This window comes from Pteropus medius, unplaced genomic scaffold (assembly GCF_902729225.1).
Source record: "Pteropus medius unplaced genomic scaffold, Ma_sr-lr_union100, whole genome shotgun sequence".
Classification (NCBI taxonomy): Eukaryota; Metazoa; Chordata; class Mammalia; order Chiroptera; family Pteropodidae; genus Pteropus; species Pteropus medius.
Genome location: NW_024349799.1, coordinates 10,979,285 through 10,993,717, shown reverse-complemented (window position 1 = coordinate 10,993,717; position 14,433 = coordinate 10,979,285). Strand labels below are relative to the sequence as shown.

Genomic DNA, 14,433 nt, shown 5'->3' with positions numbered 1-14,433 from the left:
CCGGGTTGTCAGAAGAAGAGGAAGCTGTCCTGGAAAGGCTTTTCTCCTCGCAGGGTAGCGGGCTCACTAAATTCCTTTACGGAAAAACGCTTATCGTTTCTCTTTAACGTCTTTTTCTTCACTATCGTTTAAGACTTGGCGTGTGACAAAGACTAGTTAGGCCCATGGAAAAATATAAAACTGCCTTCCTACCTCCTTTCAAGTGCGCAAACAGAACGAAACACTTAGAAGCCATAAGAGAGAAGATTGATAAATCAGACTGTGTAAACACTAAACATTTCTGTGTGGCCCAAAGTCAAAAACATAAGTGACAAACTAGGAAAAATATTTGCAACATACATAATAGATGAATGGTTGCCATTTGTCAAAACGAACAAACAAACAAAAACAGACAACAAGCAGTTCACAGAAGAAAAAATATAAATGAAGAACATATAAATAAACTGCTCAACTTCAAATAAAATTTATGGTCTATTGTACTACTTTTCCCCTAGCAGATCAGCAGAGATTTAAAAGTTTGATAATCCCCTGTGTTGGGCTGTGTAAGGAAGCAGTCATTCTCATAAACAGTTGATAAGAATAAAATTAATGCACAAGCTTTAGGAAAAATTTTGAAAATATCTGTAAATATTTTAAATGCATATGCCCTTTGACTATCAATGCAATACCAGGACATCATCAAATAGACATACTCATGTAAGTGAAAATACGAGAATCCAAAGATATTACTTGCAGCATAGTTTGTAATGATGAAAAACTAGACACAATCTGAATGTTAGTCAATAGGGGATTACTTAAATAAGTTATGGGACATGCAGTAGTAGGCAGAATAATGACCCTGAAAGATGTTCACATACTAATTTCTGAAACCTAGGAATGCGTTACCACACAAAACAAAAGGGACTTTGCAGGTGTGATTAAATTAAACATCTTGAAATGAGAAGATTATCTTGGGTTATCCAAGTGTACCCATTGTAACCTTAAGAATCATTATAAGAGGGAGATAGGAAACCAGAGAGGAGAAGACAATTGTGATACCTAAAGCAGAGATTGGAATGATTTGGCACCACAAGCCAAGGAATTCATGAATCCTCTAGAAGCTAGGAAAGGCAGTAAACAAATTCTCCCCTAGATCTTTCAGAAGGAATGCAGCCCTGCTTATTCATTTCAGATGTCTGACTTCCATAACTGTAATATAATAAATTTTTGTTATTTTAAGCCCCTGTTTGTGGTAATCCATTACAGCAGCAATAGGAAACTAATACAAAAGAAGACTATACAGCTATTAAAAAGAATGAATTAGAGTATGTGCACATATGGAAAGATAATCCAGTATTATGTTTTTGTTCTAAAGGAGCCAGCAACACAACTAAAGAGACAAGGCATGCATATGGGGAATGTGATTACTGCCAAGAAAGTAATGTGGATATTAGGGTGATCTTAGAAATCTCATTACTGGCCTCATGACCATCTATGAACGTAATCTGAAGACATTAGGATTTGCAAGTTGGTCTATCAATTGCCCACAACAATAGTATCAAAATAGCATTTACAGTTTAACAGTTACCATTTCTTTAGCAGCAATCATGATCCAGGATATTTATCTATTTTATTTCATTTATCCTTAGATGAACCCTGTAACAGGTTTAGCTTCATTTTTAGATGAGAAAACTGAGGCTCAGTCAATATAAGTGACCAAACTATGTCTTATCTGATTTCAAATCCCTACCCTTAACTTTTTTTTTATGTCATATTCCCCTGCTTGGGTCTTAGAAACAAACATGAGAATAAGGCTCTGATATTGTGACATACAGGGGCCTTTATAATTTGGATTTTGCCTCCCTTTCTGACTTCATTTCCTATCATCCTCTCCCTTGCTCACTCTGGCCCGGTCACATTTCTTGGTATTTCCCAAACACTCCAAGTTTTTTTCTGGTTTTTCTAATTTGCTCTTCTCTCTGCCTGGAATGCCCCCAAATATTTTCATGTCTTCTTCCAGCACATCATTCAGGTCTCTGCACAAATATCATCTCCTCAGAGAAACCTTTTCTGACTGTCTTATACAAAAGATATCCTATATACACCTCCACTGCTGTCCCATCAGTCTATATCCTATCTTCATCATACTCATCACGCCTGACATTATGTATATTTTTATTGTCTGTTTCCTCCACTAGGATGTTAACTTCTTTACGGCTGTGTCCTCTATCCTAGCACATGGGCTGTGGTGGTCAGGAATTGTTTGCTGAATTAATTTAAGAATTTGTAACTTCTCAGCATCTTTTTCTTCCATGTTTTACCTTATACTGTATCAGAGATATTAAAGGTACACATATATTCCACATTAACTTTACATAGAAAAATAATAGCTAACATTTATTGAGCATTTATTGTGTGTGAGGATTCTTTTAAGTGCTTAACAGATATTCATTTAATTCTCACGATCCCATGAGGTAGATATTATTATTCCACTTTACAGATGAGTAAGCCGAGGCCAGTTACTTTCGTCCACGGTGAGAAGCTAAGAAATGGCAAAGGGGCATTCAAAACCAAACACTTTGGCTCTAGAACTCTTAATACCACAAAATCAGGTTGAGAATGACTTGTTGTCACAAAATTGTTTTGTAGCCATTTAACTAAACAGTTATTAATTTCAGAGTTGTATTTGTTTTCATGTATTTAGATCTTATTTAATTTCTTACAACAATATTTTGGTTTTCAGAGTGTAAGTTTTGAACTTCTTTTGTTAAATTTATTCCCGTTTTATTTTTTACAATGCTGTCATAAATAGAATTTTCTTAATTTCATTTTTAGATTGTGTAGAGAGCCAGATCTGAGTTGGACCTATGGCCATAGCCTAAGTCAGGATCTATGGTCAAAAGCATCAGCAAAGCCACGATTGTCTGAGTTGCCATCTGCCAAAGGCAAAGAAGCAAAAAAAGACCATTGGCAAAGCCATGCCCGACTGTGTAGCAATCTGCCAAAGGCAGAGAAACAAAACTGTTAACAGACAGCTGCTTCTAGTTTAGCAAAGATAACCAGGTACAGACAGGCCTTGGGAAATTATTGCTGCCAGCACGTTTCAAGTCCTGAGAAGAAGACTCCCACTCCCTCCCCGACCTTCAAAAGTATATAATAAACGTGCTAAACTTGCCTCGGGCTCACTGTATCTTCAGCAGAGTGCAGTGTCCCACCTGGCCCCAGCTTTTGTATATACCATCTCTGTGTTTTTCTCCATCTTTCCGTCACCCCTGCTCAGGTTAACCCTCTAGCCATGCAGGTTGCGGCACATGGCGTCCAACGTGGGGCCTGAGTACAGGAGAACTCCATCCATTGAGGGCTCTAGCCATTGTAAATTCCATCCATCCATCCATCCATCCATTCAGATGGAAGGACACTGCTGGAGGATGCATTCAACACTTAAAGGTAAGTGATGGTGAAGAGTGGATTGGTTTCACTGGGTGTAAAACATGGGAAATTCTGGATCCCAAGAGAGGATCTTTTATGTACAGATGCTTAAGGCTATGCTTAGAGCTATAGGCTGTAAAGTAAAAGGAGAGCAGTTAACAGAATTTTTATGTTTTATGCAAGAAATTTGTCCTTGGTTTCCAGAGGAGGGAACCATAATAGTCAGACTATTACGGGAAAAAATAGGAAAGCAATTATGGGGATGTTATACCTTGGAAGGGCCTGATAAGATCCCCATTTTCACATTTTCTCTATGGTCTTTAATAAGGGATTGCCTTGATTCTACCCGGGAGGATCAGAGACTCCGAGGAGAAGAAGGTAATGAGTTAATTGCGACACTTCAAAGAACTTTGGAGGGGCATGAGGACCTTCGTACTCCTCTACCGCCTTCTACTCCTCCAACACCATTGCCACCTGAATATAAGCAAGAAATGGAGAGGGAGGCTCACAGAGATCAGCAGGCTAGAGGAGGAGAAAACACTGAAGGGGAGGAAGAGGGTGCACTTTTTCGTGACTTTGGGTGGCTAAGCTTTATGGTGCAACCCCAAGCACAGAAAGGAAAAATGTCCTGGCCATTGTTATCACCTTCGCTGCAGTGCTTGCCACGGGCTCAAAATCAACGGCGGGACTTAGCATGTCCCGTCATTGAGCAGCCTGACCCAAATAATCCAGGACAGCTGCTGTGAGCTCATGAACCCATTTCATTTAAAGTCCTGAAGGAACTTAGAGATGCTACTGCTACTTATGGGCCAACTTCTCCATTTGTCCTTAGCTTGCTTGACTCAGAGAATTTGGGTATATTGGCCCCTCATGAATGGCAGATGCTGGCCAAAACTTGTTTGAATCCAGGTGATTATTCGTTGTGGAGAACAGGATGGTTTGATCAAAGTGCCACCCAAGCACAGTGTAATCAGGCCTATGGAATGCCCACTAACCAAGATATGTTACTAGGGATAGGACAATATGCTGGAGTTCAAAATCAATTGACTTATAATTTTCAGGCTTATCAACAAATTAATATATGTGTTACTAGAGCCTGGAAACTTTTGCTTGCCAAAGGGGAGAAAAGTGGAGAACTTAGTAGGATTCGACAAGGTCCAGAGAAACCTTATTCTGAAATTGTGGCTCGCTTGCTACAGGCGGTAGGGAAACTTATAGGGGATCCAGAGGCAGGTCAGATGTCAACTAAGCAATTGGCACTTGAGAATACTAACAAAACTTGTAGAGCTGTCCTACATCCATATAGGGAAAATGGAATGATTAATGATTTTATTCACCTTTGTGCTGATATTGGTCCTGCTTATGTTCAGGGGGCAGCTCTTGCCACTGCTCTAAAGGAGGTGCTTCCTGCAAGACAAAAAGGGGAAAGAAAAAAAGAGACTTGTTTTGTATGTGGAAGACCTGGTCACTTTGCTAAAGAGTGTCATTAATGGACAGCAAAGTTTGCAGCCCCACCTACACAACCTCCTTTATGTCCTCAATGTAGACGAGGATACCTACCATTGAGTGAATGAATGCCAATTAAAATCTAATGAAAATGGCCAGCCATTGCAGGGAAATGGGAAACGGGGCCAACCCCAGGCCCCTCAAACAATTAGGACACTTTCTCTTTTCCCCCCTCGGAGGTATCCACCATTATCAGAGACCCCTCCCATACAACCTCAGGCAGCGCGGGATTGGACTTCTGTCCCACCGCCAGATTCATATTAACTCCAGATATGGGACCCCAGGCCCACCCTGTGGGAACATTTAGGTCCCTGCCAAAAGGAACTGTAGGATTAATATTAGGAAAAAGCGGTTTAACTCTTAAAGGATGTAAAGAACTACAAGGAGTCATTGATGAGGATTATACAAGAGAAATTAAAGTTACGGCAGAAACTACTATTTCAATTGTGCAGGTTTTACCAAATACTAAAATTGCTCAACTTATTTTGTTACCCTATAAAAAGGACAAAAAAGTTACTTTAGCATAGCCCCGAGAAGCTAAAGGATTTGGTTCCTCTGATCATGTATATTGGTCTCAGATTATCACATCAGGACACCCTAGTTTATTTCTTAAGTTAAATGGAAAAGATTTTCAAGGAATTGGAGATACTGGGGCTGATGTATCTGTAATAGCCTCCCAACACTGGCCCACAGAATGGCCTCTAAATACAGCTTCACATTAATATGAGAAAGAGGTCACGTTTGTATCTTTCCAGAAGGAGCTGACTGACCCATTTGGGTGCTGGCGCATGCGATGAGACACCATCATGGAACCTGCGAATCAGGTTACTCCGGCCTTCAAGAGGATGAGGATCACCCCTCCAGTGTCAGTGCCTCCACTTTATCCTCCAAGGATGGCACCTCCACTTTACCCGAATCCACTTTTGGCACCTTCACTCCACCAGAATTGCCCACCTGAGCCACCAATTTGAGGTCAAATAAAAGAGTTAACGGCTGAAGCTCAACAGGTAGTTGAAAACCAAGGGAGAAGGAAGTCCCCTAACACCCTGTTTGTGGCCATGATGGCGGTCCTGGCCTGTCAAGTAGGTATGGGATGAGGGAAACATATTGGACCTATTTTCCTGATCCTTCAATAGTTCAACCAGCTACTTGGAATGGAGGATCAATACCCATATTTACTAACCACTCTGCTATGATTGGGGGCCGTAACGACAGCCACATTCAGCCTGTGTCCTATGGCAATAATACTTATGAAGGATTTAGCAAAGATGTGCCCATTTGTCTGTCTGCTAAGGACAAAACCTTAAGATGTCCCAGGAAAATAAGACCACCTATGGTGGCTCTAAGATAGTAGTGCTGTCTGGCCCATGGGACATGCACAAATTTGTGCAAACTATCTCTAAATGGGGATATGGTAATGACTTGAGGGTGTTGGGTACAGCCCATCCCCCCTTCCATATTGCGCCAATTCTTCAACTATAAAATTAGGAGATTTCCCTCAATGGCAAGACTTTATAAGTCTTGTACCTATTCAGCATAATCTATCAAAAACTGATGAGAATGTTTATGAGTAGTCAATAGATTAGAACCATTACACCCTTATGATTATTTAACCGCTGGTGGATTTGTTAGCAACATACTAGTCACCACTTCAGGCCATATGCAGAAGGAACTTTGGTGCCTGGCAGCGGCATTAGATTTTGTTATTTTCACTAGTTTAAGCATGACGGATTTAAATTCTGGGTGCTCTACTAATCCATGTTATGGGCTATGAGCTTGTGTGCAAACCCCTTATGTACTTTTAGTAGGATAGGTTAACATTACTCATCATGGATCTCATTATTCTACTGCTTGCCTCCAGTGTAACTTAACTAGCTATGTTTTTAGATAAAACAAGGGTCAAAATATTTTAGTTTTACATCACCCGTCTTTTCTTATGCTCTCAACAATGCCTCTGGACCTTGGTACCACGATGCAGGGCTTCAGGCCCTTGAGGAACTGCATCAGCAGTTATTTCGGCCTCAGAGAGCCATTGGGCTTATAATAGTTAGCATTGTTGCTCTTGTTACATTTGTAGCTTCTGCTGTTGCTAGTGTTGCGGCTCTTACCCAGAGCATACAGAATGCTCATTTTCTGAATTGGACGACTCAAAATGTCTCATTGGCTTTAAAAGATCAAGAAGATATTAACAGAAAATTGGAAACCAAATTGAATGCTTTGGAAGCAAGTTATTAGAATAGGAGACCAACTGCAAACACTGAGAGTGTGGCAACAATTATTATGTCATGCAGCACATTCATCCGTCTGCATGATCCCTGTTAAATACAATGCCTCTAAATGGGATTGGAATAAGGTTAAATTACATTTATAAGAGATATGGACTGACAATAATGCCATTCTTAATGTAGCTAATCTTCATAACAATATTCTTGACATCCAAAACAGTAAAGATGCTGAATCCTGCAAAATTGACTCAACAAATTTTAGATGATTTGAGAGGTTTCAACCCTTTTAATTTTCTCAAACATACTGCCTGGTATCTTTTAAGTATTGTGCTGTTGCTATTAATTCTTTTTTTGCGTATTCTCAATCGGATGCCAAGTCATCCAAAGACAACTGCAAAACATCCGAGTGAACAACTGTCATCTGCGTTTAAAAAAATGAAAAAGGAGAGATGTAGAGAGCCAGATCTGAGCTGGAGCTATGGCCACAGCCTAAGTCAAGACTCATGGTCAAAAGCATTGGCAAAACCACGATTGTCTGAGTTGCAATCTGCCAAAGGCAGAGAAGCAAATAAAGACCATTGGCAAAGCCATGCCTGACTGTGTAGCAATATGCGAAGGGCAGAGAAACAAAACTGTTAACAGACAGCTGCTTCTAGTTTAGCAAAGATAACCAGGTACAGACAGGCCTTGGGAAATTATTGCTGCCAGCATGTTTCAAGTCCTGAGAAGAAGACTCCCACTCCCTCCCCGACCTTCAAAAGTATATAATAAACGTGCTAAACTTGCCTCGGGCTCATTGTATCTTCAGCAGAGTGCAGTGTCCCACCTGGCCCCAGCTTTTGTATACACTCTCTGTGTTTTTCTCCATCCTTCTGAGGTGCCTTCCCTCAGGTTAACCCTCTAGCCCTGCAGGTCATGGCAAGATTGTTTGTAGCTAGTCTACAAAGTACAATTGATTTTTGTATATCGAACTTGTATTGTGTGAACCTTGTCAAACTCTTATTAGCTCTAGATTTGTTTTCATGGCTTCCTTAGGATTTTCTAAGTACAAGATTAGTTTGCCAGGGTTACCATAACGAAGTACCGCAGACTGAGCTTTAAGCAGCAAAATTTGTCTGACAGTTCAAGAGGCCAGAAGTCAAAAAACAAGGTGTCAGCAGGGTTTGTTCTGAGGTCTGTGGGGGGAAGAATCTGTTCCAGTTCTCTCTCCTTGAGTTGTAGTGGTTTCCTGTGTCTCTATACATTGTCTTTCTTATATCCATTTGTTTGATTTCCTCTTTTTGTAAAGACACAAGTCTTATTGGAACATGACCCACCCTAATGACCTCGCTTTAGCTTAATTATCTCTGTAAAGACTCTATCTCCGAATAAGGTCATATTCTGATGTACTGGAGATTAGTACTTCAATTTCTTAACTTTTCTTTGTGTATGTGGGGCAAGATCCAATGACTCAATTCTAACCATAACAAGATCATGCCACCTGTGAATAGAGATTGTTTTCTTCTTCCTTTCCAATCTGGATTCCTTTTATTTTTTCCTTGCCTAATTACCCTAGCTAGACCAGCAGTACAATGCTGAATAGAAATGGCAAGAGTAGACATATTTATCTTGTTCCAGCACCTTTTTAAACTTTTATTTTTGACAGCACCGGGACTATCTAAAATTATCTTGATTGCTTATTTAGAAAGAATAAAAATGACTTCCTACTACCAGTACCCTACTTCAGACCAGTTTCTCCTTGCACCCAGATTACTGTCGCATTCTCTATGGCCGGCTTTTCTTTAAGCCTTCACCAATCCACTGTTTACAGTGTGGCCAACGTGATTTTTCAAAACTCAAATCTAATTCAGCTCCGTACTTATTACTTCGTGACTTTGAGTAAATTACTTTCTTAAGCGTCTTTTTCATTTCTATTAACAGGGTGTTAATAATGGATTGTTGAGACAAGTAATGTAAAACTTACTACAATGCCTGGCACACATAGGTGTTCCATGGATGTCTATTAAGTTTTCCTTTTAATAGTAACATAATATACATTAATCTTTCTATATACCAAACTCTGTTTTAAGTGCAGCCAGAGGAAGTTCAAGTGGCTTGTCCAAAGGTCATGCAGGTAGGCACCAGTGGAAAATGAACCCAAGCACTGGACTCTTAATCAGCTGTACTACCTCCTAAACTTGAATTATCTAATTGTCTTTTTTAAAACTTCTGTTGCCTTGCAAAGACTTCAGCATGAAACCCAACTCCTCAGACTGCTTCTAGGATCTCCAGAAATCCCGTTTGCCAGCATCCCTAGGATTATGTCTTGCTGCTGGCTCCCTTACTACAAATCCAACACAACTACTAGTTTGTTTCAGGTACTCAGCATCCAGGACTTGAACTTTTCGCTTCTGTAGTGAAATACTCTCCTACCTCGCTCGCTCTTATCGACCCTTCAGGAAACCTAATACCGGCCAAGGCCCTTAACGGTTTTCTAGTGAGGTCAGGCAGCACCTCGTGTTTCCATCACCGCGCTCACTACACTGCGCTGTTTACTTATGTCACAAATCTGTGAGTAACAAAGCTGACTACGACTTCTTTGACTTAGCATGTAGTAGATAAATATCCAACACTACTGAAAGGATTAATCTAAGCAATGAAACGAAACTGAAAATTGTGCGCTGTCTCAATTATCCTTTAATTTGTACTCTGGCCTTAAATACGCTGGTAATGTTTCCAGCATATTTTTTCTTCAGTAGGCAAGTTTCTCGAAATACCTAGGTAGCCGGCTCCTTTGCAAAAGAAACCCGGAGGGAGGAGCAAGCACAGCCACCGAGAGCAACGACCGATTACACGGACAAGATGGCGGCCGTCGCTCAGCAGCCGCGAGTCTCCACCCACTTAGGGCGGAGGCCTGCGTCATGTGACCATTCCCCGTCTGGCACCGCCTCCGGCCGCAGTGCCTGACGGGAGACAGAGCAGCGAACGAGGGCGTCGGCCATTTTGTGCCTGTTTCCTGTGGGACGCGGTAGTGGCCGTTGGGTCCTGAAGGGTGAGCGACTTTCGCTTCATTTTTCCTGTTTATTTTCTCTTCCCTTTTGCTTTGTCGGTAGAGCGCAGTTATGGGTCGCAAGAAGAAGAAGCAGCTGAAGCCATGGTGCTGGTATCCTTTGTCAGTTCGAAGTCGAGGCCACGCTGAGGCGCCTGTTAGTGACTGGGACTGGGAGGCCTGGCTTTGGCCTATGGCGGAGCGTGTCTGGGATGTAGGCTCCTGGGTGGGCGGCTTGGCGGCTGGAGTCAGATTCGCGAAATCTCGGAAAATGGAGTCTCTAGGGCAAGAGGCTCTGGCAGTTGTGGGTTTGGGACTCCGTGACTCAGGAAGTTATTGCTCTGGTGCGAGCGTTGACCCACTGGGAGGCGGCTTGGACCCCTCCATCAAGGACAGTGTCCCCTAAGGACTATTCTGCCGTACTCCGTTGTTTTGGTGACGATTCAACAAAGGGAGTTTCTTCGAGTAAAATACTCTGACTGTGGAAGATTATGGGAAACCTCCGCAGGCAGTCACCCACTTTTTTCAGTTTTTTTGTTTGTGTGTGTGTGTGCGCGTGCGTGTTTGTGGAATCGGTGGTTTAGTAAAGGCTTATGTTAACCTTAATTTCTAACGCCTCTTTTTTTTTTTTTTTTTTGCGTGCTGTGTGGGTAAACGCTAGCCGCGCTCTCCACTGGCGCCTTAATCTTAAGCATTCATCTTGCAGGGTGGAGTTTTTTTTACTATTACCTTTGTAAGACTGAAAAAAAGAATAAAATGTGGCGTCCTTTTAATATTTTTTTCCGGAAGCGTTAATATATTTTACGTTAAATTGGTCTTATTTACTGCCTCGTACCTAAAAACAATTTGTTACAGAACTGCATTTATATAATAGTTGAAAAGTTAAGAATTTTATAATTTACTAGATAATTCTCAGTTTTATTAATGCAGCTCATTTGTATTTAAATACATTCCTTGGCAACATGAATTCATAGGGAATTGCAAATACCTATTGATCATACAAAATTGTCATTCTCATTCACTACAAACTTATTCATTTAGATTCTAAATAATATAAACTTAAGTTCTAAACATAGGTAAATCTTAATATTTCGACTATTTTAAATCTCCTATGTAATGGATAAATTCTATCTTGAAATTTTGTCTTGACATAAAGTTGGGTTTTTTAAAAAATTGAACCCTTCCAGTCCACAGTGTGGCTTTGTAAATATTGACTGATGGAACAAAAGAAAAGTTAATTTCACAAATCTCTGTTAAACACGAATTTTACGAAACTATACTGCGCCTTGGAAAATGTGTGTGTAGGGGTGGTGAAGAGAGATTATGGGCTTCCAGGAAATATGCTAAAATTACATGGCAAGTTAATCCTTAATTGTATAATATGAAAAGCAAAAGTTCTGTAAAGAGTACCTTTTGGTTTTAGCTGTTACTATATTTTAATGCTACTCCACTTACAGAACAGATTTTTTTAATAGGCAGAGTCATCATTGTGCTGTTTTTGTACCTTGACAATACTGATCAGGTATTGTAATAGAGATTTTGATGATGAGAAGATCCTTATACAGCACCAAAAAGCAAAACATTTCAAATGCCACATATGTCATAAGAAACTGTACACAGGACCTGGCTTGGCTATACATTGCATGCAGGTAAGGATTTATCGTTTGTAGTTTTTGCTCCCTTGTAGTTTATGGTCTGGAGATCATAACTATTTCTTTGACAATTGTAGGGGTTTTTTTTTTTATTACAAAAGATCAGATAAGATGGCCAACTTTTTTTTTTAAAAGCTTAACCATCAAGAAGATAAACAATTGATTTTTTACGTTTAAATAGAGTTTATATTGGTATTTAAATTATTGATAATCTTTCTAGGTTAGATTGGTGACAGGTGAGATTACATAATAACTCCTCAGCACTTGGGTTAGGAAACAGGCATCAGTGATTAAAATTTTGTGGGCAGTCTGACCAGTTCTAATCCCATAAGAATTAAGGCATAATTAGCTGCCATTATTCACTGCCAGTGAAGGATTTAACAATCCATTGCCTGGGGCCAGGATTATTTCAACAATTTATGGACTTCTTTTGTAATGGTAACATTGTTTGAATAATTTCTTCGTTTCTTGAGTCCTTTTACTACTAGGTAGGAAGAGTTTTGTAATTTTTATTTTTAAACATGTAATAAGTACCATTATGTTTTATTGAACATTATTTCTTCTACTTTTGCCGATTTTAGAGCTGTCTGAATTTTTGCCTAATTGGACCCTAGAGAGATGTGAAATGAGCAAATCTCTATTCATTGGAAACTACTGTTGGTAGGAAGCAGGGAGGTAAATTAAAACAAGATGTTGCTTCCCCAAGTTTAAAAATGTTATATAGATCCTTTTCCCTCCAGTATGTCACTACAACAATTTAATATCCTTTCAAAAATATTTAAGAGCCTACTACATGCTAGACCCACAGCTTTCCACTGTGGCAGTCACTAAGTTACATGTAGTTATTTAAAAGAAAATTAAAATTTTAAATAGTCACGTTATTGCCACATTTCCAGTGCTCAGTAGCCACATGTGGCTGGTGAATGACTATTGTATTTGATAGTGCAGTTACAGAACATTACCATTTACCACAGGAAGTTTCTATGAGACAGCACTGAGTGAGTATACAGCAGTGAATAAAACAACCATTGTGGAATTTAGATTTATATTGTGGAGGAAAATAACCTGTAAATATTTTGTTTGTCTTACGGTGATAAGCAATATAGAAAACTAAAACTAGGTAGGAGATATCGGGAGGGCCACAAGATAGGAAAGGCCTGAATGAGAAGGTGATATCTGAGCAAAGGTCTGAAAGGGAGTAAGGGAGAACTTCCAAGGAAAAGCAAATGAAAGGCCCTCACTCAGGAGCATTCTCCTATGTTGAAGGAAAGAGCAGCACCGTGCTTTATATAGGAGGACTTGCAGGGTATTGTAGGCCATTTTCGTTAGTTCTGAATGAAATGGGGAGGTTTGAACAGAGATGTAACATGCTCTGGTACACTTTTTTAAAAGATTGTTCTGGCGGCAGGGTTGAGAATAGACTGGAGACCTACAGTGAGATCACTTAGGAGATTGTGGAGTATCCCCGGCAAAGAAATGTTACTATATACTGAGATGTGGAAAGCTGCAGGAAGAACAGGCTTAGGTATGAGGATATCTTTTTGTTAAGTTTGAGTGTAGAAAGTTAGTTTTGAGAAGGTCTGCTGAATATCCAGGTGGAGATGTCAAAACAGTTGAATCTACAAGTCAAATTCATAGCTCTTGGAGCTGGAGATAGAAATTTGGAAGGATACAGTATACCGATGGCTATTTAAAGCCATGATACTGGATATTTTAAGGAGTAGAATGCAGATAGAAGGGGTACAAGGACTCCATGTTGGGCTACTCCCAGCATTTAGAGGTCAGAAGTTTGAAAGAAATAATCCAAAGAGATTGAAAGGTAGGAACACCAAGAGAATAGTACCCTGGAAGCCAAATGAAATGTTTGAAAGAGTAAGTTATTTAATTCTGAAATGCTCATGGTAGGTCAAGTAAGAAGGAGGACTAAGATTAATCAAAGTGGAAATCTGTTGGTCACTTGCCAGGAGTGATTTCCTAGAATGATGAAGATGAAAGCTTGATTAGAATACTTTCGGGAGGAAATGAGAACATATAGGCACTCTTTCAGGAGTTACACTGTAAAGTAAGGATCCCCAATCCCCTGGGCCACTCAGCAGGAGGTGAGGGCTCCGAGGGCCGGTGAGTGAACTAGCAAAGCATCTGTATTTGCAGTGGCTCCCCAGCACTAGCATCACCACCTCAGCTCCACCTCAGATCATCAGGCATTAGATTGTCATAGGAGCACTGGTCCCTGGTGCCAGAAAGGTTGGGGACCACTGCTGTAGAGAAGAGCAGACAAATGGAGTGGAAGCTAGATTAGTTGAGAAACTATTAGTAACATTTTAAATTGACTTAAGCGCTTCTGTTTATATAGTCTTCATATAATTTCACAGCAGCCTGTGAGATGGCATGGCAGTTAAGTCAGACACATCCTCCAATTTTATAGATAATAAACCTAGTACATTAGTAACTTAGATGGTTTGCATCATGCTCGCTTCTATATTTTCAATCAAGACCATACTAACTTATACTAGGCAAGATTCTTAGAACTCTTAATTCTGGCTGTACCATATGTTGGGAGGATTTTAAGTAAATCATGATATTTTTTCTTTCCAACACCTTTTAATTAGTATAT

At 40.0% G+C, this 14,433-nt stretch overlaps 1 protein-coding gene across 15 annotated transcripts in view; it reads left to right on the top strand.

Annotated features, from left to right (window-relative positions):
* Positions 1–10,068: 10,068 nt before the first annotated feature.
* The window catches only part of ZNF207 (zinc finger protein 207), a 27,318-nt gene continuing 22,953 nt past the window's right edge, over positions 10,069–14,433 (top strand). For 13 of the 15 annotated variants that reach the window (XR_005658030.1, XR_005658029.1, XR_005658028.1 and 10 more), the window contains exons 1-2: positions 10,069–10,281; positions 11,690–11,816. Coding sequence is in view for 12 of the 15 variants with exons in the window: in XM_039886008.1 (XP_039741942.1) it covers positions 10,241–10,281; positions 11,690–11,816 (168 nt within the window). In the remaining 3 variants the exon portion in view is untranslated. The remainder of the gene's footprint in view (positions 10,282–11,689; positions 11,817–14,433) is intronic. The other 2 variants (XM_039886006.1, XM_039886003.1) reach the window with 2 other exon arrangements.